A 26,207-nucleotide genomic window follows, 5' to 3' on the forward strand; every position below is an offset into this window, starting at 1 on the left:
TCTTGAGGGAGGCAGGTTGTGGAACTCTTCCAGGTCATCCCTGGAAATCCAATCTACAATCTAGTAAGACCTGGGAGACCTGAATTTCACAGCAGGCAGGAATAGTAAAGGTATGGCTCAGGGGAGACTAGAGACTAGGGTCAACAATTCCAGATGGGCATGATTCAGAAAAGCTTCCAGAGTACTGGAGAAGACTGTGAGGCAAAGACAGATGCTATAATATGGTGGCTTGGATCTAGAGCTGAAGCAAGGATTCCCAGGTAGACTCTGAAAGGAAAAGGCCACAGGCAGAGACCTTGCTTTTAAGGCCCTCCACAATCTGCCTCTGACATAGTTCTCTAAACTTATTTCAGTAAGAGTGCCTCAGTGAGACTTCAGCAAAAACTGAAGGTCTACAAGGACTACAAGACTGAGACACTGAAATGTAAAAAGGGGGGAAAACTACAGGAAGCCAGAGACTTGAGACTGTATTTAAAGAATTGGCACCTCGAGGGCAAATAGTACATTGCATTCATCTCCAGTCACTCATCTACGTAATATTCCCAAAGGATTATGGGAGATGAAAATGGCTGAATGGAACCTAATAACCCTGAAGCACAATGGAATGGCTCACAGACCAAAGGGGATTTTTTTTGAGATGGTAAGAATTTGACTAATTTTGTTGGGAGAGACAAGCCTATTCCTATCACTTGCCTGGAGGTGAAAAATAACCTTAGAGGAGGATCCTAAAAGTTACCTATTTAGTTGAACTGCAGCTGTCTCCCCACTGTAGGTTGTAATCCAATTTAGAGAATGTTAGATTACTGTGTTCAATTCCTTCTTCTTTTTGGAGGGGGGAAGGCAGGGCAATTGGGGCTAAGTGACTTGCCCTTGTCACACGGCTAGTAAATGTTAAGTATCTGAGGCTACAGTTTAACTCAGGTCCTCCTGACTCCAGGGCCAGTGCGCCACCCAGCTGCCCCCAGCATCCTTACTTATACATTTACAGTGACTCCCATGTTCCTTTCCAGAGCTGAAACAAGTATCCCGGAGTCCATTTTAGGTCTGATTTATCTTTCATATGAAATCTTGTACACCTGAGTAAAGTTTTCCATAGTTTAACTGCTGGGTCATTGCCAGTCATCTTCACTTAAGTCTTGCCACTAGACTGCAATGACACTGGAAGAGAAAGTGAGGTTGATAACTTTGCACAGCTCTGCCTCACTTAAATCCAATTACTTCACCCTCCTGAAGTTATCGGTCTTCTTCAGAGAATGAAGGACAAACTGATCTATATAGTTCGACCTCATCTTGGCTCATCACAACCTGAAGGTGTGAAGAATCCAAAGCTCAGAGAGAAGGCACTTTCTGAGGTCACACAACTTGTGTATTTTGTATTGTATTGGTATTGTAAAGTATTGGAGGCAGGATTAAAATGTGACTCTTCTCAATCCCAAGTCTAGTACTCTCCCAACTTTACCACTTCATAATCCACTAAGAATCTGTTTACAATACATGTTATTTCTTTCTTAATTCTAGACCAGTTAATCATCCAAGACAAGTCTCCAAGTGAAAAGAAAAATAGTACCTGGATGAATAGACTGATTTCCCAGAAAAGCCTAGAAGAGCAATACTTGCTTATGCCATACTTGGTATTGAGCTATGTGGACTGTGTTTCTAAGGAGAGCAGAATGTCTGGAGGACAAAGTTTGACTGCCAAAGACATTTAAAGTTTTCTTCTGGAATAAATAAAATATGTCATATTCAATGTTAGTAGCCTGAATGCATGTATGGAAACAGCCTTTCTACTTTTGGTAGGGAGATCTACTCATAAGTCAGAATCCCCTCTACAAACTCTAAATGGACACAGCAGTATTATTTAAAAGTCCTAAGATTGAAACACTATTGGAGTTCATAATTGCACAGTGGTCACTAGTAATATGTTATGCATTTTTCCTAAGTTTTCCCATTTTCAGCCTTTCTTTCAGAACTTGGGATATATTCAATCCCAATATTATATTGTCTTATGTACTGAGCACTATTGAATATCTCCAATTTCTTTCTCTTTGGAAAGAAATTACATTTACTCAATTGCTTCCTTCCTTTCTTCTTAAATCACTATTGTTTGATTTGTAAAACAGGAAAATCTCTTATTTGTCCCTAGTGATACTGGAAAGACAAATAGGACCACAAACTAAACAGAATCATTCAGAGAATATTTCAATGTTCCTATTAGGTTCTGCTGAATTTGTTTGAACCCATTTAAAAAAAGTGATTTTTTTTGAGGGGAAAAGGCAGGGCAATTGGGGTTAAGTGACTTGCCCAAAGTCACACAGCTAGTGTTAAGCGTCTGAGGCCATATTTGAACTCAGGTCCCCAATTCCAGGGCTGGTGCTCTATTCACTGCACCACCTAGCCACCCTCTCTAAAAGTGATCTTTTTACATTTAGTTCAGACTTGCCAAAATTCACTAGCAAGAATGTTTGCCTGAATTCTATGACTTTTCCTCTATCGCCAAGAATTTTTCTATGTTCTACTTTTAGGACCTACATGCAAAAAAATATGACAACTGTACCATAAATCTTCTCTCTGGATACTTTCAACCTTATCTCAGCTTTAGGAAGCTACCAGTCCTAGAACCCCAAAGAGAGGTAACAAATCAATTACATATCAATCCCAACAAAAATGAGGCAGAAAGATTTGGGTTATAGGTGGTTTATTTCCGCAGCCTGCAAGAATCTATCAGTGCTGGCTTAACCGATAACCCCAAGTCTGTTACAACCTCCCCATTCCTGCAACTTGGGCAATATCAGTTCAGACAAAACCAGGTTGGGGACCAAGTCAAGGAGTGTGTGTATGGGGGGACTTCTTCCCCTTCCCATCATATATTTTTTCCAACAAGATTGCTTTACATTTAAATGCAATTCCCAAACCGAAAACATAGCAGCAACCAGTCACCAACATCACTGATTCTCATGCTACCTTCCACTCCTACTTCCCCTTTTTGGAAGGTAAGGAAGGAGGAAAAGGTAATATTTGTGTTTGAGGAAGCTTGGCTGTATCCCAATAGAGCCAGAGATGGTATGAGGACTGCTACCTGTAGTATAGGGTGGCTAGAAGATCAACTACACACAAGAGCAGATACCAGAGTAGCTTTCTTTCTGGCACATCAAGATCTAGCCCTAACTCCAATCACTGGGGTCCTTTTTAAGGCCCCCCCTCTCATAGGACTAGATGAGAGGATGACTGGAGATAAATTTATCACCCCCTTCCCCTCAAATTTAAACATGATAAACCCAGAAAGTTTCACCTTCAGGATACACCAGGCTCCCTCCTGAGAAACATGTTCTGTACGGTCAATTCCACACCAACTCCCAACCTTTTTCTTAATGCCCAGAGCCTTTGTCCCCTCTAACCAAAAAATTGCAGGCAGTTCCTCTAACACTGATTTGATACCCCATGGTCTACAAAATGGGACTGTTAAAAAAAACCAAACAAAGCTTTTTAAAAAGCACCAACCAGAAGCTCAGAAAACTCTTCAACCTTGGAGCAGATCAAAAAGAAAAGCTTTTCAATACTACCATGAGGGTAATAAGAGAGGAACACCCAAATTAAAGTACCCTTACCTTAGAACTTATTTTCTCTTACCCTTTACCCTGGAATACAGATGCTACATACCCTAACACTGATCTGGGATCAGCCCAGCTGAGGTTACCTGAAGTGCTTTCTTGACTATAACCTTTGTCCCAGAAAGGTCCACAAGCAGTTAAGGAATGGCAAAGCAGAGGGGCGTCTATTAAATAGGCACCACTGCTCTACAAATAATGGTAAAAACCCAGTTCTATGCAGACAGTAGTGCTGAAGGGACAGTCACTAAAGCCTTACGGCTTTGGGAATCTCCCACAGTAGTCACAAAGGTTAGCACAAGGCCACAGTCAAGTCTGACACTCGCGTACCATCTGGATGACAGAGCTCCATCTCACTCTTGGTTTGAAGCAAGACCTCCTGGGGTTTAGAAAGCTACTTCATCTTCTCATTCCCTGTCTCATCACTAACCAAACCAGTCTGTAAATGTCTAGTATTTTTTTTCTTTTCTTAAAAAAAAAAAAAAAAAGAAATTTAAAAGTAGACTCTGGGTCCAAGGCAGTCCCTAGAATAATAATACTCCACTTGGAAAGGCAGTATTTTGACCTAATGATCCAGGATTTAAAAAAATAAAGTGATTGACAAGGTTGAATAAATAAACACATAGGAGCTGTATACAACAGAGATCCTTTCTCCTCAGATTGTCTTTGGCATTTGGTCAGTAGCACTTTTGTGTGCAATAATTCCCTTCATTCCCACCCCTCAAACCCTATATTTCCTCGTGACTGCCACAGATTAGCTACACAGGAGGGAGACTGCCAAAGTCACTCAGGGAAGAAGCCATTCGAGGTACAAATCTGACTCCTAGGGCCCTTAGGCAGCCTCAGTGCCATCAATTTTATCTGAGCATTGATAACAAGTTCCTGGTAAGCTCCACGAGGTAACTTATGGTAGCAGCAAACCATCTTTTCCCCCACCCCCCCACCCTCCCATAGCATTCCTGGTCTCTGCCAAAGGAAAGCTTCTCCCATCAAAGTATCTTAAAAAGTTCCAAAGGGACAGCAAGAGAGTTGTCAACAGGATAATGGCAGGAAGCAGAGGCTATCATAATTGAGACCCAGGTGATGATGGTTGGCATGTAAGTGGAGTGTGTGGATTTGCAGATAGAGCCAGGAAGACCTATCTGGTTGGCCCCTCTCCCCAGGCTTCTCTGGAACGGGGCGGGAGGTGGGGGGGGGTTTCTGGCTGCTGTCCAAGGAGCCCCTCCTTCAGAGTTTCTTTAGGCGACTGTACATTTCTCTTTTGCTTTTCTCCCCTGCCCATGTCCGACTCTTGGTGCGAAATTTCTTCAGGTCTTCTTTAAAATCTTCATGGTGCATGGGACGGTAGCTTGGGGGCTCACAGTATGACTGGTAAGAGAAAAGGATATACCTAGTATTGGACTCAACTTCATGTGCACAGGGATGGATTGTTTTTCACAACACCTAGACACAGTGCTGCACACAACAGGAGATGGGAGTGAGGTAATATCTGTGGAACTGGGGATTCTGTATGTTTAAAGGGACATCCTACCACAAAGCTCAAGGCTGGGATATACAGGACATGAACAGACATTGCCTCATACCTTCTTATGGTACCAGAACCTCCCAATTTGAGGGGTCTTGGGTCTGTACATAGTTAGAGATAAGTTGGGTCTCTTCCTCTCAAAAGGAATATCCTTGAGAGCCTAAAGTAATGAGTTCTTGACGCCCCACAGACAGGTGAAACAGTGTTGCTGACAGGTGCTGCTCTGGGACAATCTTACCTTGCACTTCAAAAAGAAGTCTTTGTATCCTCCCTTTAAAACATATAGTTCAGGGTAGTGGAGTTTGGGATATTCATTATCCAGTCGGTCCCGCTCTCTCACATATCTGCACCTAGAGAAAGAGGGAAAAATCAAAGGAGATTTAGCGGTGGCGGGGTGTGTGTGTGTATAAAAAGAACCATATTTGACCATTCTGTGTCATATCCTGCCCCCCTCCCCCCAAGTTGCTTGAGGCCTAAAATATCAAAAATATATTTATTGTGCCTCTTGATGACTCTCAGACCCTAAATGTCCCTCTCACTTGACAACCTGACCTGCATTGCCTACATATTAAGGCATAAGTAACAAGACAAGAATTTTGGGAAGCCTTCTGTAGGCTTTTGGTATTCATAAGAAATGTTGCCTGAGTCATTAATTAGGGTTGGCTGCTCCCAATATAACAGATATGTGGAAAGTGTTGGGAATAAGGATGTAACATACTATATATCATATATAATATTACACACACACACACACACATGAATATAATATAAACAGAAATAAGGAATAAGGGCCTCAAATATGAAAATGGTTATATTCTAGGAATTCTCTGTTCAACTTTGAGTAAGCTCTGTTTCTACAGATAATGATATAATCCCAGAGGGGTCCCAGTACAATCTAATACTGAACAAGAATTCCATCTGCCATCTCTCTCGGCAGCCTATCCCAATTCTAGAGAGCCTTAATTATTTATAAATATCGTTTCTTTAAATAAATGAATGTCAATAATATACTAAAAGTTCAGTACATGAAGAAAAATTATCTTCAGCTTGTGCCTAGTCGCTTACATTCGGGGGCCCCGCTCTGAAGAAAATTCACAATGGAAAACAACAATGACACGTTTGTCATCTGTTGGCCTGATGGGTTTCTTCAGTAAGAAGGCTTCCACCTCTTCTTCCATGTGTAAGTTCACTGCACCCTAGAAAGTCAACAAACTCATAAGGTCAAAGAAGGAGCTACTAAGGATCCCTATAACTCAATTTCCTGGTTGGACTAGAAGTAAAAACCTTTTGGAGGCATAGCCAAGTACCTCCTTCTTCCACTCAACAGCTTGCACCAATTCCCAAGCCATAGCTGGCTCCACTTATGCTGTCAACTGACCTAATAAGACTAGGCAAAATGGTTGCAGAGTGAGCTAAAGGATATAAAAATCATAAGCCAGCAAGAACAGGAAATTCAACCAAACATTTCTTAAGCACATACAATCTGCAGCATAAATTTCTAGGTACTAGGGTATACATATATAAAAATGACACAGTTCTCTTATCACCAGGGAACTTGCAATCTATAGAGAAAAGGCAAAGAGTAAAGATCAAATGGTGGCCCAAAACCCTGGAGAAGGGCAATCAAGAAAGCATGACTGAGGAAGAGGCTCCTGTGCTGGTGAAGAAAAGGAAAGCTATAAACAGGGGAAGATGCAGGTGAGAAGGGAGTCCATCTTAGCTATGGTGGGGGTATGTGCCAAGGTACAGAGGCAGAAGACTAAATGACCAGACTGGGGTACAGCGAGTAGCTTGATCTGGCAGTAACAGAGACTGCAAAGGGGAATGCTGTGATGGGTCTTAGACCCTGGGCCAAAAACTTCATTTGGCAGGAGAACTATACTTTAGTAAGATTACTATGGAAGCAGCATGGAATGGAGAAGGAAGAGAATGAAAGCTGGAAGAGATGAAAGAAGAAAAGTTAAGAATGATTGTGGTGTCCCTAATGGGAATAGAGAAGTTAGCATAGAGGTGGGCTTTTTTTTTTTTGGGGGGGTGGGGGGGGGGGGGAGAGAGATCAATTTGTTTTTTAAACATGTTGAGTATGAGTATTTAAAGTGTTGATCCATCTATCAAGGCAGATGGAGATGTGGAAATGAAGGGAGAGGCTGGCATTAGAGATAGACATTTATATGTCACCAGGATCCAGGTAATAATTGAAGTGGAAATAGCTGTTTTCCAAGGAATAGATTATATAGAAAAAAAGAGGACTGGATAACCATGAGAGACAGAAAGGATGGGTAGAAGAAAAAGAAAACACCAAAGGAGAACAACGAACATCCATCAGAAAGGTAAGAAACACAACAAGAAACAAAAATCATGGAAGTTAAGAGAAAACAGTATATTTAGGAATAAAGAGTGGCCAACAGTATCAAATTCTTCAGGAATGCCAAAGAGAGGGAAGTATAAGATTTGGCAATTAAGAAGCACTGTGGTACAGTGGAAAGAGCTGGATCTGGATTCAGATAATCTGGTTTTGAGTTCTATCTTTGCTAGTTACTATTGCTACAATCTTTTCACTTAAGAGCAGTGCTTAATTAAGTGAAGAAAGCAGTTTTCTCTCACCTAAAAAAACGAAGTGCTGGACTAGATCAGGGATGGGAAACCTGCGGCCTTCTAGGTCCTTGGGTGCAGCCTTTTGACTGAGTCCCAAGTTTTACAGAACAAATTCTTTTTTAAGGTGATTTTTTCTATTAAGTTTGGATTCAATCGGAGGGCCACATGTGGCTTTGAGGCTGAAGGTTCCCCATCTCTGGATTAGATCATTACTGATACTACTTTCAGCTCTAAATCTTGGATCCTACTGTGAGTGACTTAGAGAATATAATGTCAGTAAAATGGTGAGGACAGAAATCTGATTAGATGGAGCTGGTGGTTAAGTATAAATTACTCTCGTTTAACAATGAAATAGGTTAGAATGTGGGAGGATAGCTTGAGGGAATAGCAGAGCCAAAAAAGGTTTTGTTGGTTTTTTTTTTTTTTAAAAGATCGAGGGTGGAAATATCTTGTTGACCAGAGCATATTTTGTATGTTGCAGGGCAACTGGGGTTAAATGACTTGCCCAAGGTCACACGGCTACTAAGTGTTAAGTGTCTGAGGCTGGATTTGAACTCAGGTTCTCCTGACTCCAGGGCTGACACTCTATTCGCTGTGCCACCTAGCCATCCCCAGAGCATGTTTTGTAGACAGAGGAACAGGAACCCAATAGAGAGGGAGAGACTAAAGATGATCAGGAGTGTATGACAAATGCAGTCAAGTCCCGGCAGACTAGAAGAAGGTGGCCACTGCATCCTCTGAGACAAGAAGGTGGTTGATGTTGTTCAGTCACTTTTCAGTTGAGTCTGATTCTTGTGACCCTATTTGGGGCTTTCTTTTGCAGTGATCCTTCTCTAGCTCATTTTACAAATGAGGAAACTGAGGCAAATAGGGTGAAGTGACTCTCCTGGGTCATGTGGGAAACAAAGGAAGGAATTCTGTTTCCATAGGAGTAAAGTTCCTCCCAGCTCTGAGTGATAGCAGGATGTAAATCAGAGGTGAATGGGTTTTAATCAGAGCTGTGACCTAGCAGAACCAGGCTTCTGATAAGGTAAAAGTCAGACACATGTATGCTTGTCAAGCTGTTTGAGAGGCACATGAAGCGGGAGGTTTCATCTAGCCAACAGAAAGCTGGGTGGGGGCGAGATTCGAATTGGGAACAGCAGAAAAACACTGCGTTTGTCTGAGCAAGTGTGCTCTCTATTTGGGAGAGACCCATTCACTAGGAACATGGAATAATTGGCTAAAATAAAACAAGGACTTTCCGGGCTTCACATCGAGTGCTGTTCTTTGTTTAGAGCGAGCACGTTTCTCAGTCATACAACTAGTAAGTGCCTGAGGCTGGATCTGAACTCATGAAGATGAGTTTTCCTGACTCTAGGCCCAGTGCTTTATCTACGGCACCATATAGCTGCCCTGAGACAGGAAGGGAGAATGGGTAAAAACAGAGAATTTCAAATGTAGAGAAAGGAAATCAGAAAATCCTGAGCACGGCTTCAATTCCCTTAATAAGTAGGTAATTTGTTGAAATGGGAAGGGTGGGAGAGGATGAAAGATTTGGACCAACAATTATCTCTCCATTGTGATAACCAAAAGAAATGACTGAAAAAAGGATTGTCTTGCAGAAATACGAGCTCAGTGGAGATCAGAAAGTATAAATTTCTATGTTGTAGACCCAGTAAGTAGGGTCTTCTTACTTCCCCCAGCATTACTGTACTGCTCAGGAGAATTGGAAAAAACAAGTGGTTGGAAATGGGGCATTAGCAGGGTGAAAACAGGGGACTCAAAGGTAGAAATTCATGTCTTATTGAAATCAACTAATAATCACTTAGCCTGGTGTCAGCTACCTTCCTTATAATGTATACCAAGATGCCCCCTGACATACCTTGATATGGCCTCCTTCGTATTCATATGGATATCTGCAGTCAATGATGACAAACTCTTTAATTACATTTGCAAACTTCCCATTCAACACAGATGCCATCTGAGGAAAGAGATTGGGAAAAGGCACAGAAAGATTTAATTTTAGCTGTTTCTAGTAGCTAAAGGCTCAAATACTTTGTGTGCAATTAAGTTCTTGGGAATTACTTACTATTTCTGGAGAAATATATTTTAGATCCTCATGCTTCCCAGCAACTGTGTGAAAAAGGTAACCCTAAAACAAAAATGGAATAAAAAACATGAGCACTGCTGCTTCTGCAGGCACAATGAGTGTGACCATTTCTGGCTCAGCCACTGTTACAAGGCAGATTAATTAAGCAGCTTGTTTTTCCTTCGCTGTAGGCAGCTCTCCTCTCCCCACAGATCTCAGCAAACTAGTCCACAAGTGGGACCTTCATGCTAACTTGTGGGCATAAAGCCTGCTCTTAACTCTGTGGTCAGCTATTTCAATAAGATACTACTTTTAGTGTAGGTTACAGGTCAAAGGTTACCTCTAAGCTCAGAAATGATCTATTTCTATTTCCCTACAGGTCTCTGTAGACACTGTTACAATTGAGTTTACACCAGAGGTCCTTAACCTTTGAAGTCTGGTGAAGCCTATGGAATGTTTTTAAATGCATAAAATAAAATACAGAGGGGATCACAAAACAAACTACTATTGAAATATAGTCATTAAATACCAAGTTCTGGGCCTCAGTTGAAGAATACCTCAAGATAGAGATAGAAGGTGCCTCAGACATCATCTAGACCAATTCTCTAACTTTGAAGAGCCACAATTTGAACTCAGGTCCTCTGGCTCCAAATTTAACGCGTTTCCTACCATACCACACTTTCCCTTTCACAAGGACATTTTTGCTTTGGGTAGGGGTGGTAAAACCACGACAATTTCTTTTCTTTAAAAAAAATTAGGTATTATTTTATTTTCAGGTTCAAATCCTCTTCCTCCTACCTCTGCCCCACCCACTGAGAAGGCAAGAAAAACAAAATCTGTTATATACATGTTCAGTTTCTAATGGGGAGCAGATCTAGCCATTGGTATCACACCCCAAAACATTGCTTGTGGTGTCACTTCCTGTTAGGACTTTAAAATCTTCCAAAATGGCAATTGTACCGTAAGGGATGACCAGAATGCTAAAATGGATTAGGCTTACTAACCATGACCTCAACTTTGATGGGAAAGGAATCAACATTTATAGAATGTCTAACATGTGCCAGGCACTGTGCCAAATGTTATATATCATTTGAGCCTCACAACAACCCATTAAAATGTAGGTTACTATTATCATCCTTATTTTGCAGATGAGGAAACTATGCTTTTCTTCCACTCTCACTTGAATCTCTCCAATGCATCAACAAAGTCTGGAAAATTGCTACCTTGTCCATTCTTTAAGATTCACCAATATTACTCTAAGTCCAAAAATTCCTCTTTGGCACACACAAACTTAAGTGGGCTCAATACCACCCTGAATTCATGAAAGAAGGGCTTTGGGTCCCGACGAGATTACCTTTGAGAAATCACCAATGAGGTCCCTCTGGTCACTGTCCAAAATACTCTTGATGGTGTCTTCTGTGGAAGGTGACTGGGATATAGCTGGCTGCAGGCTCTGTATCAAAAACATAAAGATAGAGAATGATTCCTGAGACCTAGGTCTTGACTTAACCCTGGAATATAGAGAAAGCATTTGATGTGAATGATTAGTGGTCAACTTCTGACCTGAAAGACAAACCTTTTATTTTATTCTATTGATAACACAATAAAACCATAAATTAAAAAAAGTTTTTAAATATTTTTTTCTAAGAATCTCCAACTAAGGATTTGCTTATCAGCATTCAGCAACTGTTAGAAGAGACTCTTGTACATAGTTAACAATTAATAAATACTTTTCAATTCATTTTCCGGCTATGAATTATTCCAACTATCCTGGAAAGCCATGACCTCACCTTCTAGTTCCTACAAGGTTTTCTTTTGAAAAATTAGGTATGCTCTCTGTAGGACTGACTATATAGTCAAGATACTATGTGGAAATCAAAAGGCCGCATAAATTAAACTTGTAGAAAGCAGACTAAGAGGGTATAGTAAATAATGAAGGCATAAAACAATGGAACAGAAATGCTATGGGAAAGGCCCAGAGTCTCACACACACACATCTAACAGTCTTCTATCAATACAACAATCAAACAAACCTCATGGAGTTTCATTGCTTCTTCAGTAGGTTCCTCTACTGTGCTTTTCCTCTTTTTTGTGTTTCCTTGTTCTCCTGGGGAATCCTCAGGAGAACGTTCCAGCCTCTTCAATATAGGACGGGTCACGGTGCTGGATGGAGGTGAGGATTCAAACAGCTTACACTGCTTACCCTGAGAATGACATGCCAATTATACATTATGCCCAGGCAAGGATCAGAGGAATGAATGAGAAGTAGCTGGCACCTTAATGGGCAATGGACTAGCTTCCAAGGCTCTATCATGCTGAAATCTCCCTGAGGAGCTATCATGTAGGTAGGTGTAAGAGGCCAGAAATGACTGCTTTCTCCTAACTGCCCTTAATTCTACTGACCCAGAGCTAGGCGTGGTTCCTTGGTTATTCTCCTCCAAAACTCTGTTTAAGAACCAATTTCTACAATTTTTTTCCAGATTAATTACACCCGATTGTAGACAACTGGTGGCCAACGAGGAAAAAAAGGCAGAAGTCATAACTAACCAGTATGAACATATATTGCCAGGCACCAAAACTGAAATACCTTATTCCTACTCTAATAGTGTCCCTCATGCTTCCACAAAGTAAGGATACTTATGTTTTATGCTTATTTCAAAGACCAGAAGGAAATGTAATAGATTCAATCCAACAGAACAAGCCTATTATATCTGAGGGGCTGCATATGGCCAAGACAGTAAGGATAATCATTCCAATATTCAGAGTGGCATATGATTTGAACTTCAAGTGCCCAAAAGATTACAGTCCTTTATTTCCTGTGTAAGGGTAGAGTAGGAGCAGATGGTATTTGATTCAGAATTAACACACTGAAGCAGATCTGAAAGGATTAAATGAATTATCAAACCATTTCAAAAACCACAAAGAACTATAGAAATGTAAAAGATTATTGCCATTGAAGACCTGGGACCTAGAACACTTTTGTAGGTGTTATGGGAAATATACAAGCAGCTTCTTTGGGAATGAACTCTTTAGGAAAAGGAGTACAGCAAAGAAGACAAGGAATGACCAAACCTTGAAAAAAGCCAATACTTCATGAGTGAGAAGAGCAAGAACTAATAAAGAGACAAAAGGAATAGATAAAAAGACAGGACAAATCAGGACAATCAATATTAAAGAAGCTAAGGATAGGTGGTATAGAAATACAAGCCAATTATATAAATTATTCATTTCAGAAAACAGAGAAGATGCTTGGGAAATTTCATCAAGGAAGAGAGAAAGGGTTTAGAGAACAGAGATTTGTTCAAAGGTAGTTAAGTGAAACCGAAGAGAAGACAGAACCATTAAGTTAGGGCTTAGCAAATCTGATCTGGAAATGAGAGGTAGTTATTTCTGGGTGTGGTGCTGAGTGTCTGAGCCCAGATTTGATCCCCAAGTCATCCTGACTCTGGGGCTGGTGCTCTTACTTGCTGAGCCACCTGGCCGCCCCTAAGCAATTGGGGTTAAGTAACTTGCTCAAGGTTACTCGGCCAGATCCCCAAGTCATCCCGACACTGGGGCTGGTGCTCTTACTAGATGAGCCACCTGGCCGCCCCCTGAGTAGTGGCTTTTTACTAGTTGGATACATTAAGTTAAATTTTGTTGAACAAATTTAATTAATGAGCCTGTAACTGATATGTAGTTATACAGTAGATCCCCAAATTTCCTTACCTTGTGATACTTTAGAGACACAGAAAAAGGAACATGAGAAAGATCCAAGGACTCAAGGCTACGGTTCAGATCTGTTTGAGTGATGGTAAAATGCCAGGAACCATGTAGCATGGCCAAAGAACCTCAGTCCTGAGTTTGTTCTTCAAGAATTTTGACCAACTTACTTGGTTTGCTGTCCTTCTCATTACTAGGGGAGCTGTCCAAAGGCTTGACATACACGATGATGTTTCATCATCATTCTAAATGAGCAAGAAAAAATATAAAAAAAAAAAATGTAAATGGTTTGAACAGCTCAGGTGTGATCCTAAGATAATGGGGCTAAAGTAAGAAGAGGGTATTATCTCTCTAAGGTATATCTACTTTTGAGGCGGGGTGCATTCAAGGGGTCAACTGCTACATTTTACAACAGTGAACTTGGCAGAGGTCAGTAATCTCATTACTATCACTGCAGAGACAAGCAAATAATCCATTCTGACTTGGTCTCTGGCACTGTGATCAATCTTTCTAACTCTGGCCTACTGGACTTAGGTCTTATTGGGGATAGGTAATATTTGATTCATAAATGCCCTGCCTCTATTACCTTAGCTAGGGTCAAAGAAACATCTGAAACAAGTAAGGAAACATGAAATGATTAATTCAAAGGGGTTTCTTTAATTCACAAAGTCAAAACAACTCAGTTTTTATCTTCTGTCTGGCTTTATCTCGAAAGTCCTTTATAATATACCATCCTTCTACCAGACCAACATAATTCTGCTCCTATCTAAAGTCTTCCTGTCTCCAATCACACCATGTATATTCTTTTATTCTATTTCTATGTAGCATGCTTTCCTTGCATTCTGATGGCTACCTAGATACTACTCAGTATTTAAAATATTTTTATTTTATTAAAATAAAGCCGGCTCATACCCCATTTTCACCACAGGACTACCTTTTTCTGAACTCTTATGCCATGGCAATTATAGTTAATATCATGAAGTTTTAAAAATGATTATTCTCTTATTGTTTCAGGTTTGTTTTTCCCCCGGAACCTGAATCATCAAGTGTTCTTTAGCAGCTTGTCCAACAATATCCAGCATGCAGGTTCCCAAATACTTGATAATGCTTTGCTCATTCTAAGCCTTGGGTTTCATTTTCCGAAGAGGCCCAAATAAGAAGTATGTTCTGGAACTCCTGGGAAAGCTCAGAGGACATTTAGGGGTGGAAGGAAAGGGAGGTACCTTTAGGTTCTCTCCATCAAGTATTTCCAGAAATCCATCATCCTCATCAGCCAGAGAGGTTAAAGGAGACTGTGGCAAGAAGAGAGGGAAGTAGTTTGCAAGTTCACTGTTATCCTTTTCATTGATGGAAAACTATAAAATAATTCACGGGTTTTGCTTAAACAACAACACAACAACAACAACCCAAACCAACCATATATGAGGTCAGATGTTATTCCCTTCAACAGATGGAGGGGGACTTGAGGTCACAGTCAAGACCTGGTGCTATCCTTGACACTTCTCCCCCACCTCCAGTGAGCTGCCAGGTCTCAGCTGTTCCACCTTTCAAACCCAACTCCCTCCCTCCTTCTCTTAACTCTCGTTCACTCCCATATCATATCATCTGTGAGGTCTTTTTGATGCTACTTCAATTATTTCTCACCTAGGGCAGCTAGCTGGCGCAGTGACTCCCTAGAGTCAGGAGGACCTGAGTTCATATCCGATCTCAGACACTCAACACAAAAAACTAGCTGTGTGACTTTGGGCAAGTCACTTAACCCCAAATGCCCTACCTTCCCCCTCCAAAAAGCAAAAACAAAAATCAATTATTTCTCACCTACAGCCTGTTCTCTCTACTCACAGCACAACTACCCTAGCTCAGGCATTCTGGCTTAGACCTATCTCCCACCTCTACAAGCTATTCTTTACATGACCACCAACTTCATATTCCTAAAGCACATGTCTGACCACATCCCCCAATATGCTCAAGTGGTTACCAAATGCTGTAGGATAAAATACCAACTCCTTTGTTTGGCATCTGAAGCCCTTTACAATCTTGCTTTAGCTGCCTTTTCAAGGCTGACCACATATTTCTCTCGCCCTCACATAATCTATATTGCAGACAAACCAGCCTCCTTACTATTACCAATATCACCAATGTGACCCCATATCTGCCACCTCCTTATCTTTGTAGACATTAAATGCTTAGAAAGTTCTCCTTTCTCCTCTCAGCTTCCTTCAAAATTTAGCTGGAACTACTATCTCCTTTGAGATACCTTTCTGGATCCCCCAACTCTCCCAAATCACTTGCATTTTATACATGCCTTACTCTGTTCATCTCTAAACATGCTGTACCTCTCCAATAGAATGTAAGGTTCTTGGGAGCAGGCATTATATACACTGCTCTCCTATTTGTATATCCAGTGTTTACCAGTACCTGGCACATAGCAGGAATAACAGATGCTTGTTGATTGCCTAGTAGGTTGTCAACCAACCCCCTGTGACCACCCTAGTTTAGGCCCATATTTTTTCTCCTCCCGAATTATTCATTCAACAAATATTATTTTAACAACTTCATCACAACTCCAGTCTGTCCTATCTCTTTCTTTAAAGAACCTCTGGTAGTTCCCTACTGCTTAATCTGGGTCTTTATTCTACCTCTTCCTGTACTATGTTCCAGCCAAAGTGGGTAATTTGCTATTTCCTGAATTCTCTTAGTTTTTTCCTACCACCATGCATACGAACCTACCCATCCCTCCAGCCTGGAACGAATTCTTAAAAACCTACCTATTGAAATCCTTCTCTTCTTTCAATGCCCAGCTCAGATGGTTCCATGAAGCCTTCCCTGGTTCTCTCAGCCAAAAGTAATTCTCCCTCCCTAAATGTTTTGTCCTTTACTAGATGACATTTTCTATGGTCTAACTTGCATTAAAGTTCATTGTGAAACAGATCCCTAAGAGAGTATAAGCTCCTTGAGGATGGAGTCAATGTTGGTTTTTAACTTTTTATCTCTAAAACGCAGGTAAGAATTGAACAAGACATCCCTCTGCCTCCCCATGCATTACTTGCAATAAACAATCTACCAAAGTGAATGTTCTGGGTCTAGATGACTGGTCCTAGCTCTACACTTAAATATTCCTCCAGTGGGAAAGGGGAACTTTTAATAAGATTATTAATTTGACAGAAATGAGATAAGGAGTGACTAGTTCTTGGACCAGGTCTATTTTGTGTTTGTAATACACATTTTAGTTTATAAGTTGCCTTGTGTTAACATTAGCTCTCTAAGGGTACTGTACTTAGCTCAGAACAAACTTTTAGCACCAGTCTTACACAGCTAAACCCATTTCTTATCACAACTACTATAGAGGAATTATACTCCTAGGTGCTACCACTAAAGAACCACTACTCATAGGCAGATCAGTCAGAAATGTCTAGAGATCATGAACTGTTTTCATAGTCTCTAAGAAATAGGACAGATATACAACATGTGATTCCTGTTAATGCCAAGTTCTTGGTCCAAGATCAGTGCTCTGGAAGGATCCAAACCCTGAGACTGCACAGATAACCAAAGGGGCCAGCCCCAGAGAGTATAGTGCCTATGGCTAAAGGAGGAGTACCAAGGGCCAGGACTTTAGTTTTCAATCTCACACAGAAAATGATTAGTATTTTGCTTCTCTAATGTTTTATTTTAGGCCACAAATAAGATTTGGGTTTCAAACTCAGGGACCTAAGTCTCCTGGGCAGAATGTGAAGAATGATCACTAAAACTCCTACAATAAAACTTGGGAAACTACCAAAGAACTAGTAGTAGGGCAAGATACATCATCATGATGGCTATTACTGACAGTTTGTAGCAGACCCTGTAGGTAGAGAGGTGACTGATAAGGAAAACTCTTAAAAGCATCTCCAGAGGAGGGCCAATCCTTGTCATTCTGACCAAACCTCCATGTATAAAGTCAGGTCTGCTTGGTAGTGTTATGAGTTTGAGCCACAAGATAGTCCCAGAGCCTATAGGTTACACACATTCTCTGAAAAGGGCCCCAGAATTTTTCCCTAACTGATAGGACTTGGGCAAGTTGAAACAAAGAAAAAGACAAACCATTTGTGCAGGGGCTGAATTCTGCCTCTGGGAGAAGACTTCTTTGACCTCTCCAAGTCCATGAAGAGGACCACGGGGTACAGGTCTTGTTGGCTTCTTAAACTCAAAGACCTCCTGTAGGACAGTATGACTGATTTTAGGACCTTTCTTACCAGTTCATGTTTGTCAAATAAATTCAGATATAGATCAGGTAAGATGTATCATGGCTATCTCAAAATTAAGAGTTCAGATTTTATGACAAGAAAGATATTATAAATTGTGGAACCAAATAATATCAGTGTCATTACTGATAACTTACAGTGATGAAATCAGGTCTAGGAAGACTACCTAGTCTTGTTTCTAAGCTTCTCAAATTATTTTTTCCATTTTGTTGCTCAGTCATCTCTCTAACTATCTCTATCTCTAATCTATCATTTTCTAGATATGAGCATGGCAGACCAATCACAATACTTATCAGAGACCAGGTTGTCTCTGGCAAAGGCTGCCCAGGGGATAGAATCCCATGTAAGAGACAGTGTAATAATGTGGTAGAAGACACTACCTCCTAGAAACAAGCTTATCTGGAGAGACAAAACAAGTACTGATCAGTATAGCACCTCTAGCAAAATTAACATCAATTCCAAATGAATCAGGGTAGGAAAGGAAGAGAGAAGTTCCTGTTGTATCCTTTCTCTTTGTTTCAATGACAGTAATGCTTCATGGAGGACATGAAGAATTTTAGCTTGGCCACAAAGAATGGTTGGTTAAAAGCTGCACTGGTAAAAGGCACTTCAGGATTACCAGATATGAACATGTGCTCAGAGTTTTATGAAAACTACTTATCTAGAAACGTGTATGTGTTGGAAGTAGTTTTAGAAGGGTAGGACTGGGTCAGATGGTAAAGAGACTTGCTGTCAAGAGAGTTTGAACTTTGGGAAATACCTCTGGACTTGGCCTATTAATAAGATGACCATTGATATCTGAGTTCTAACTGGGCTCATTTCCCTTGTTCTTTCCAGTTCTGTGGAAGGGATAATGTATTGTGGTTTCGGCAGTTACCCTCAAGGCAAATTTGTTATCATTTTTCCAGGTCCAAAAATTTAAGTCTCCCACAAGCCACTAATACTCTTTGCTTTTACCTCTGACTTAATTAATACCTTAAAGCCATACTCACATTTTCCTTATTCTCATCATGGTCACTTAGCTGAAAGATATCACAGTCAAATGAATCAAAATGGCTTCTCTTTAGGGCAGGGCTACACCCTAGGAGCTTCTGCTGTCAAGGTAACAAGAATAAATTGGATATCAGTTGAGTAATGGATACTCTAGTAAAGTCTCCTTATTTAATTCAGTTATTCAAAGAAAAACATAGCTAACTAGAAGCAATCTAAGAAATTATTCCATAATCTTTAGTCAGCTATCAGGAAAAAAAGCCCAGAAAATTAATTTCTTTCTCTCCATGTTTTTATCAAAACATACTTGGTAATACTTAGTAATAACCCTCCCAGACTTGTCTACTTGGACAATTCAAGGTGTTATATCATTGGAAAAGAGAAATCACTTCAGGTTAAAGATAGAACACAAACAAATAGAAGTACAAAAGGGTTAAGACTTAGGTTTCTCTTTCTCTATGGGAGCTTCAGGTAGCTCTTTACCACCTGCAAACACTTATTTGCAGTGAAATTTTAACACTTACTGTCACTTCTTTCCCAACAAAATCATCCTTGGTGGATACAAGATTTAAGCCCAAAGTCAGTAATACTGAAGGAAAGGAAAAGAACTTACTGGCAGGGAATTTATTCTCCTCATGGGTTTTTCAAGGCTGCAATAACAAAAGAGTAAATGAAGATGTGTTCAGATTAGCTAAGTAATTCCACATTGACTGGTAACCAATTCTTTCCTAAACTCACTTACCTAAATGTCTAAGGAAAGAGAACATCATTTCCCCAAATCCACCCAATCTAAAATATCTTAAGCTTCTAGGGAAAACAAACAACTGGGCTCAAACAAAACATTCTCTTAAGGCTGGGGTTTTAATCCTTTTGTGTGTTATGGACCACTTCTGCAAACTGGTGAAGATTATGAACCCCTTTCAAAATGTTCTGAAATACATAGAATAAAATACATAGGATTTCAGAGGTAATCAATTACATTGGAATAGTTTTAACAAGATATTTTTAAAGTTCATGGGATGGATCCCAGGCTATGAACTCCTGACTTGTCCAGAATTATGCTGCGGGGCAGGAACATGACAGCCTTGAATACTCACACCTAAAACTAAAGTAGCTAGTGAGGGATATAAGACAAGGGTGGGTGCAGCAACGTCAGCGTCACTGATGTGGGAGATTTTAGTCTAGATCCCTAGTTAGTCAGGGCTCCAATAACGCTCTCCTTTGGTGTTTCTGAAAAACCGAAAGAAGCGAATACATACTTTTCTTTTCTGTCCAGGGGCCCGGGAGAATCCAGACAAAAACCTGTCAGGGGAGAGAAAAACGTCTTTACTCCATGGCCACCGCGATTCCGCTGTTCTGCAGACTGTTATTATAACATCTCAATTCCTTCTATTGTTAACTCTGAACGTCTCACGTGAAACCACTTCAAACTTCTGAAAGGTCGATGTTGGGATCTCCCAGGAACTTCAGGGTAGACTCAGTATCTGCTCTTTGAGGCAACCAATCAGTCCACAATGATGCAAGATTGGTTCAAGTTTCATATATCTATATGAGAAGTGAGGTATGTGGCATGTCTTCTGAATAGTAATAGCTAGTTTTTATATAGTACAAATTTGCAAAGCACTGTACGTGTTATCTCACAACCCTGAGATAAGTGCTATTATAATATCCATTTTACAAACAAGGTCACTGAGGCAGACAGAAGTTAAGTGACTTGCTCAGGGTCACAGAGTTATAGCAAGTATCCGAGGCAGGAGTTGGAGACCCCCCTGGTCCAGAGCTCTATTTACTTCACTGTCTAGCTGCCTCCAAAGGAGACATAATGCTTTTCTCTGCTCTGGAGTTACCATCACTGAAACCAGACTTAAAGGAAAAGTAGGCTAGGTGAATTATTAAAGCCATCTTCTGAGTATTCAGGCATGGATTATCTGGTTTATGGTTGGCATCCATGCCATCTCCCTCCCAGATGGCAAGTACTTGGTCAGCACTGTTGCAAGCAAGACTACATCTGGTCAAATGGCACCAGCCTTTAATTCAGATCAATTTATCCATGGATAGCAGGAACAAATACTAATTAGAGCCACTGTGAAGACATCTGGTAGGGTCCTGAGTTCATGTTTAAGAAAATGGTGCCCAGCAAGGAATTCCTGTTCCCCAAAGGCAGAAGATCTTAGTGGTTTAACTTTTGGTTTTAACTTTTGGTTTTTTTTGGTTTTTTTTTGGTTTAACTTTTGGTTTTTTTTGGTTTATTCACAAACCAAACTTGGAGTAGTCTAGACTTACCAGGTCCCAGGCAACTTTTATTCAGTCACAATGGAATAGGCATAGTCCAAAACCACCACCTACCCTCCAACCATTTCTCACTCCCCACTCCCCTCCCAAGGGACAAGAGATAACCCCACACACGGCGGGAATGACACTTTCCTCCAAGTACTCTTCTACCCATTATCCTACTTCAGCCAAATGGACCATTTACTCTTCCCTGGACATATCTTGTCCTTTCCTACCTCCCTTTAACACTCAACAAGCTTTTGATAATACCATTCATTCTCTTTGTCTGGAGGACCAGTCTACTCCAATCTCCAATTTTTCCTACTGAAAATTAACCTGTTTGTTCTCATACACTGTTTTCACAACCCCCAAATCTCCCTTGCAGAGGCAAACTCCTCCTCATTGGCATGTCAGTAATATAGTAATATTATACTTCATATAAATAATTCATATTATACTATCTCTATGGCTCTTATCACACAGTCTCACCTTTCAATTATTTATGTACATGACATATCTCCTCTATTAAATTAGAAACTTCTTGAAGAGAGGGGCTTGTTATGTCCCCTATGCTTCGCACAATGGGCACATACAACAAATATTTGTTGAATGCAGAATGAAAGCATACCTGAATCTGTAGACTCTGAGGAGCTTGTCCGCTGTAGGCTGCTGCTGCTTTTCATTTCTAGCTGATGCTCACATTCACTGCAAACAAAACCACACAATTCTTTATATGCAATTTTGGAATCTAGCAACAAGGAGAACTCCTCTTACTCCATGGACTATGGGCTATCAATGAGACAGAGGGAAAATACCAAACTATTTAACGCCCTTTTGGGCCCTACCTAATGTCCTACAAGGCCACCTTCCTGCCAATCACAATTCCCTAACAGAATGAGTGGGAGTAGGCCAATAACTCCCCAGCACAGCACCTAAGGCCCAGTGGAATTCAAAGCTCGTAGGAATACCACTCAAGGCCCCCTGGCCCTTCCACCTCCAAGGAGAATATCTCCTTACTCTTGTGGAGTTTTATCTTTATTTGGGGGAATTTAGAAAAAGGTTACAATGAAAAATAGCATTCCAGAAATTGATAAGAGTCAAAAGGCAAGGAGACAGAGGATACACATAACTAATAAGAAACCAGGTTGCAAGAAAAGCCTTCAATTTAGCCCTCCTCCAAAACATTTCTCACTTACTAAAGCACTGTGTGGGAGAAGGGGACCACTCAGGCCCAAGTAAAATGGAGGTAAGGTGACCAACCCTGGGCCACATGCTAGGGAAATGTGGTTAATTCACAGGCCTAAAGAAAAAAAAGGAAATGGAATGCTTACATTGAAAGAGCTCTTCCCACTGGAGAGGTTAAAGGGTGTGGAGTGAGTGGGTAGGAAGGCAGGAGATTTAGTTTGAGTAGAATAAGACCGAGGTAGGGTTGGTGATGGGAGAACAAGAAGGAACGTTTGGATGGGGGTGTGCTTGGGGACAACAGTGGGCTGAATGAAGAAAAGGGGAACAGAATGGGGGGACTGTACAGTCTGAAGTACGGTGCACAGGAGGGAGAAGGAATAGAAAGGAAGGTGGGGTAAAGGGCAGAGGAATGAAATAAGGAGGAGGATGTCAGGGTGGACTTGGGGGTAGGTAGAGTCCATCTTACAGAACATATGGTGGAGGGTCATGAAGATCAGGATTTACTTGGCAGTGAAAAGAGGGGAATAATGTATGTAGGGGGTGGGGACCCGCTAGGTTACCATCATAGATTGGAGCTAAAAGGAATCTTGGGAGATCCAACACTAATTTTACAGATGAGGAAAATGAGGCTCAGAAAGGACAGTGACTTGCCCAAGGTCACTAAGAAGCTGAGTTGGGACTGAAAAATCAGGACCCCTGACTCTAAAACCCAACCCCCTGCCCCGGCCGGTTCACCCCCCCCCCCCCAGGCTTCAACAGAGGACACATGGTGATGGGTGAGGGGAGCGTGGTGAGGAAGGATGGGGTGCAGGGCAGGAAGGAAAGGGGGGGCCAGGCCCGGGGTGCAGTGGCTTGGAGACCCCAGAGCACATGGGACGGGAGGTCAGAACAAAACCAGAGGAAACTTGGGGGGGAAGGTAACTTGGCCATGGGAGGGGGGTCCAGGAACATGGAGAGGGCAGACAGAAGGGGGCTTTCCATAGGCTCCGGGGAAGGTCCTGGGAGAAGCCCCCCAGCCCAGTCCCTCTCACCTGCCCAGGCCCCGCAGCTGGTCCATGGTGACGGCGAGATTGGTGACCGGAGACAGCCCCCCGGGGCAGGCCGGGAACAGGGCCTTGACGACGGCGGGCGGCGAACTGCCGGCGAAGTGGAGGCGGCGGCGGTGCGGGGGCTCCGGGCCCAGCTCCATCCGGAGCAGCGGCGGCGGCGCCGCCTTTCGTCCTCTTCCTCACCCCCAGGTGAGTGGCCCGCCCGCCTCGTCCCGCGCAGCGCTGCCCCTACCGCCTCCTGGAGCGCGGCGCGCGCGCGCGCGCGGGCCCGGCCACCCGCGGGTCAAACACAAACACGACCCCGAGGTTCAGGGACGCGGGCGCCGCGGAGAAGCGGGGCGAGCGGGCCCTCAGGAAGCGAACGAACGATGCCCACACGCAAGGGGTTCCAGGGCCGCGCGGGCAGGCGCCGCCAACCTGAAGATTAAACCCAAACAAAACGGGGCGGGCGCAGGGGTGGAAAGGAAGGACCAGGTGGGGGGTAGGTTGATAACCTCAAGCCGGGGACGCAGGCCCGAGCAGTCTCCTTTCAGCTCAGCCAGCCCAGACGCGGTGGCGGCAGAGAGCGGGGAGTAGGACCGCACCAGTGCCTAGCGGACCTCCTGCCCCAGCTGCTCGGGTGTTGCAGTAGCCGCTCGCAGAATACTGCTGCTGCCCCGCCCACCTTTCCTAGTTGGCGCCAAACCCAAGCCACCAATCAGAAAACGGGTCCTCCGTTCCATCCCCCTGAAGGGCAGCAAGGCCTAGCCAATAAGAATGCAAAGAGGGAAGCCTGTCGGAGAACTGCTCCATCTCTAGGCCTCTCTAGAGGAGGCGGGGCCAAGGTGGAGAAGCGGAAGTAGGGGCGGGGGAAGGGCAAACCGGGTGAAGGAGAAAAAGATCCAATAGATGGAAGCAGTGGCTCCCAGCATGCCACGCAAGCTTACTCAAAGCACAGCCCTGCGGAACGGACACTGCATTCTGGGAGTTGTAGTTCCTAATGGAAGCTATCGTGGGTTTTTTTTTTTAAATAGTATATATATATTTAAACATTTGATTTTAAAACTTTGAATTCCAGATTCATTCCCTTCCTCCCTTATCACCCACCCTTACTGGGAAGATAAGCAGTTCAGTATAGGTTGTACATGTGTGGCTAATGCAAAACAATAACATAGCAGATATATTGTAAAAGACTGACTATATTTCCCTCCCTCCTATCCCACATCCCACTTGTTCTATTCTCTACTTTGATCCTGTCCCTTTTCAAAAGTGGGTGCTTCCAACTTCCCTCCCCCCCAGCCTGCCCTCCCTTCCATCATCCCCCCTCACATTCTCTCCCCCCCCTATTCTCCTGGAGGGTGAGATCCCCTATTTAGTGTGTATTTCCCTCCCTCCTCAAGCCAGATTCAATAGGAATAAGGTTGACCCATTCCCTTTTGCCTTCCTATTCTTCCCCTCCATTGTAACCATTTTCCCTTGCCTCTTCTGTATGAGATAGTTGCCCCACTCTGTCTCTCCCCAGCTCCTCTCATTATATCCCTCTCACCTCTTAATTTCACCTTTTAAGTATCATCCCTTCCTGTTAAATTGGTCCCGTGCCCTCTATCTATGTATACCTGTAAACATATATACACACATTCACATATGTATTCATATGCCTGCATACCCCCATATAAAGACATATATATATAATATATATATTTCTAATCCCTTCAACTACTGAGAAAAGTTTCATAAGTTACAATTATTGTTTTTCCATGTAGGAATGTTAATAGTTCAACTTTGGCCAAGTGGTTCAGCAAGCAAGAGCACCGGCCTCAGTGCCGGGATGACCCGGATCAAATCTGGGCCCAGACACCCAGCACCACACCCAGAAACAACAACTGGCCGTGCAACCCCAAGCAAGCCACTCAACCCCAATTGCTTAAAAAAAAAATAGTTCAACTTTGATAAGTTCCTTATGATTTCTTTTCCCTGTTTACCTTCTCATGCTTCTCTTGCTTCTTGTATCTGAATGTCAAATTTTCTATTCAGCTCTGTTTTTTTCAGCAAGAATGCTTGAAAGTCCTGTATTCCACTGAATGACCATATTTTCCCCTGAAACAGGATACTCAGTTTTGCTGGGTAGGTGACTCTTGGTTTTAATCCCAGCTCCCTTGACCTCCGGAATATCACATTCCAGGCCCTTTGATCCCTCAGTGTAGAAGCTGCCAGATCCTGGGTTATCCTGATTGTGTTTCCACAATATTCAAATTGTTTCTTCCTGGCTGCTTGTAATATTCTCTCCTTAATCTGGGAATTCTGGAACCTGGCTATAATATTCGTAGGAGTTTTCTTTTTGGGATCTTTTTCAGGAGGTGATCGGTGGATTCTTTCAACCTCTATTTTGCCCTCTCGTTCTAAAACATCAGGGCAGTTTTCTTTGAGAACTTCCTGGAGGCTGCTTTCCAGGCTCTTACTTTGGTCATGGCTCTCAGGCAGTCCAATAATTTTTAAATGATCTCTCCTGGATCTATTTTCCAGGTCAGTGGTTTTTCCCATGAGATATTTCACATTGCCTTCTATTCTTTCATTTGTTTGGATCTGTTTAACAGCATCTTGATTTCTCATAAAGTCATTAGCTTCCATTTGCTCCAATCTAATTCTGAAGCAATGATTCTCCTCAGTGAGCTTTTGAGATTCTTTTTCCATCTGGCAAATTCGACTTTTTAAGGCATTCTTCTCCTCATTGCCTTTCTGAGCCTCCTTTGCCATTTGAGTCAGTCTGTTTTTTAAGGTATTATTTTCTTCAGTCAGGCTGTTCACTCTCATTTCATAATTTTCTTGCATTGTTCTCATTTCTCTTCCCAATTTTTCCTCCACTTCTCTTATCTGCTTCTTAAGGTCCTCTATGGCCTGTAACCAGCTTGTATTTTCCTTTGAAGCTTTTGGTGCAGGAGTTCTGACTTCACTGATTTCCTCCTGTTCCATGCCTTGCTCCTTCTTATCCCCAAA

The 26,207-nt window shown here is 42.1% G+C and overlaps 1 protein-coding gene and 1 long non-coding RNA gene across 5 annotated transcripts; one reads left to right on the top strand and one right to left on the bottom strand.

Annotated features, from left to right (window-relative positions):
• Positions 1–533: 533 nt before the first annotated feature.
• Positions 534–1,752, top strand: LOC138166969 (uncharacterized). Its single transcript, XR_011169788.1, has 2 exons — positions 534–640; positions 1,519–1,752. It is a non-coding gene; the product is annotated as an uncharacterized lncRNA (long non-coding RNA).
• Positions 1,753–2,678: 926 nt separating this feature from the next.
• Positions 2,679–23,915, bottom strand: CDC25A (cell division cycle 25A). 4 transcript variants are annotated; one of them, XM_069095961.1, is made up of 15 exons: positions 23,217–23,915; positions 21,629–21,705; positions 19,989–20,031; positions 19,343–19,379; positions 18,732–18,830; positions 17,579–17,692; positions 14,722–14,853; positions 13,669–13,743; positions 11,830–12,000; positions 11,151–11,249; positions 9,797–9,859; positions 9,590–9,688; positions 6,196–6,326; positions 5,369–5,480; positions 2,679–4,973 (listed from the first exon to the last, which is right to left on the bottom strand). In XM_069095961.1, exons 1-15 carry the CDS (start codon positions 23,372–23,374, stop codon positions 4,833–4,835), a joined length of 1,551 nt encoding a protein of 516 aa, XP_068952062.1. In that variant the 5' UTR covers positions 23,375–23,915; the 3' UTR covers positions 2,679–4,832. The 4 variants fall into 4 exon arrangements, with proteins under 4 accessions (XP_068952062.1, XP_068952061.1, XP_068952063.1 ...); XM_069095960.1 differs by having other exon boundaries at positions 18,732–18,833; positions 23,217–23,914; XM_069095962.1 differs by having other exon boundaries at positions 14,722–14,790; positions 18,732–18,833; positions 23,217–23,913.
• Between the last annotated feature and the right edge of the window lie 2,292 nt (positions 23,916–26,207).

Source organism: Petaurus breviceps, unplaced genomic scaffold, assembly GCF_028583685.1.
Source record: "Petaurus breviceps papuanus isolate PSGF00001 unplaced genomic scaffold, PetGlider_PUasm1.0 227, whole genome shotgun sequence".
Taxonomy (NCBI): domain Eukaryota; kingdom Metazoa; phylum Chordata; class Mammalia; order Diprotodontia; family Petauridae; genus Petaurus; species Petaurus breviceps.

What these genes read in the sequence shown, in the direction of transcription:
- CDC25A (XM_069095960.1), bottom strand. Translation starts at nt 23,374, where the DNA reads ATGGAGCTGGGCCCGGAGCCCCCGCACCGCCGCCGCCTCCACTTCGCC. An exon ending in ATTCAGCCCCTGCACAAATG is followed by an intron (nt 14,854 to 17,578) that starts GTTTGTCTTTTT and finishes ATTATTTTATAG; the next exon opens with TTTTCCATCAATGAAAAGGA. An exon ending in TTGATGGAGAGAACCTAAAG is followed by an intron (nt 13,744 to 14,721) that starts GTACCTCCCTTT and finishes TTGCTCATTTAG; the next exon opens with AATGATGATGAAACATCATC.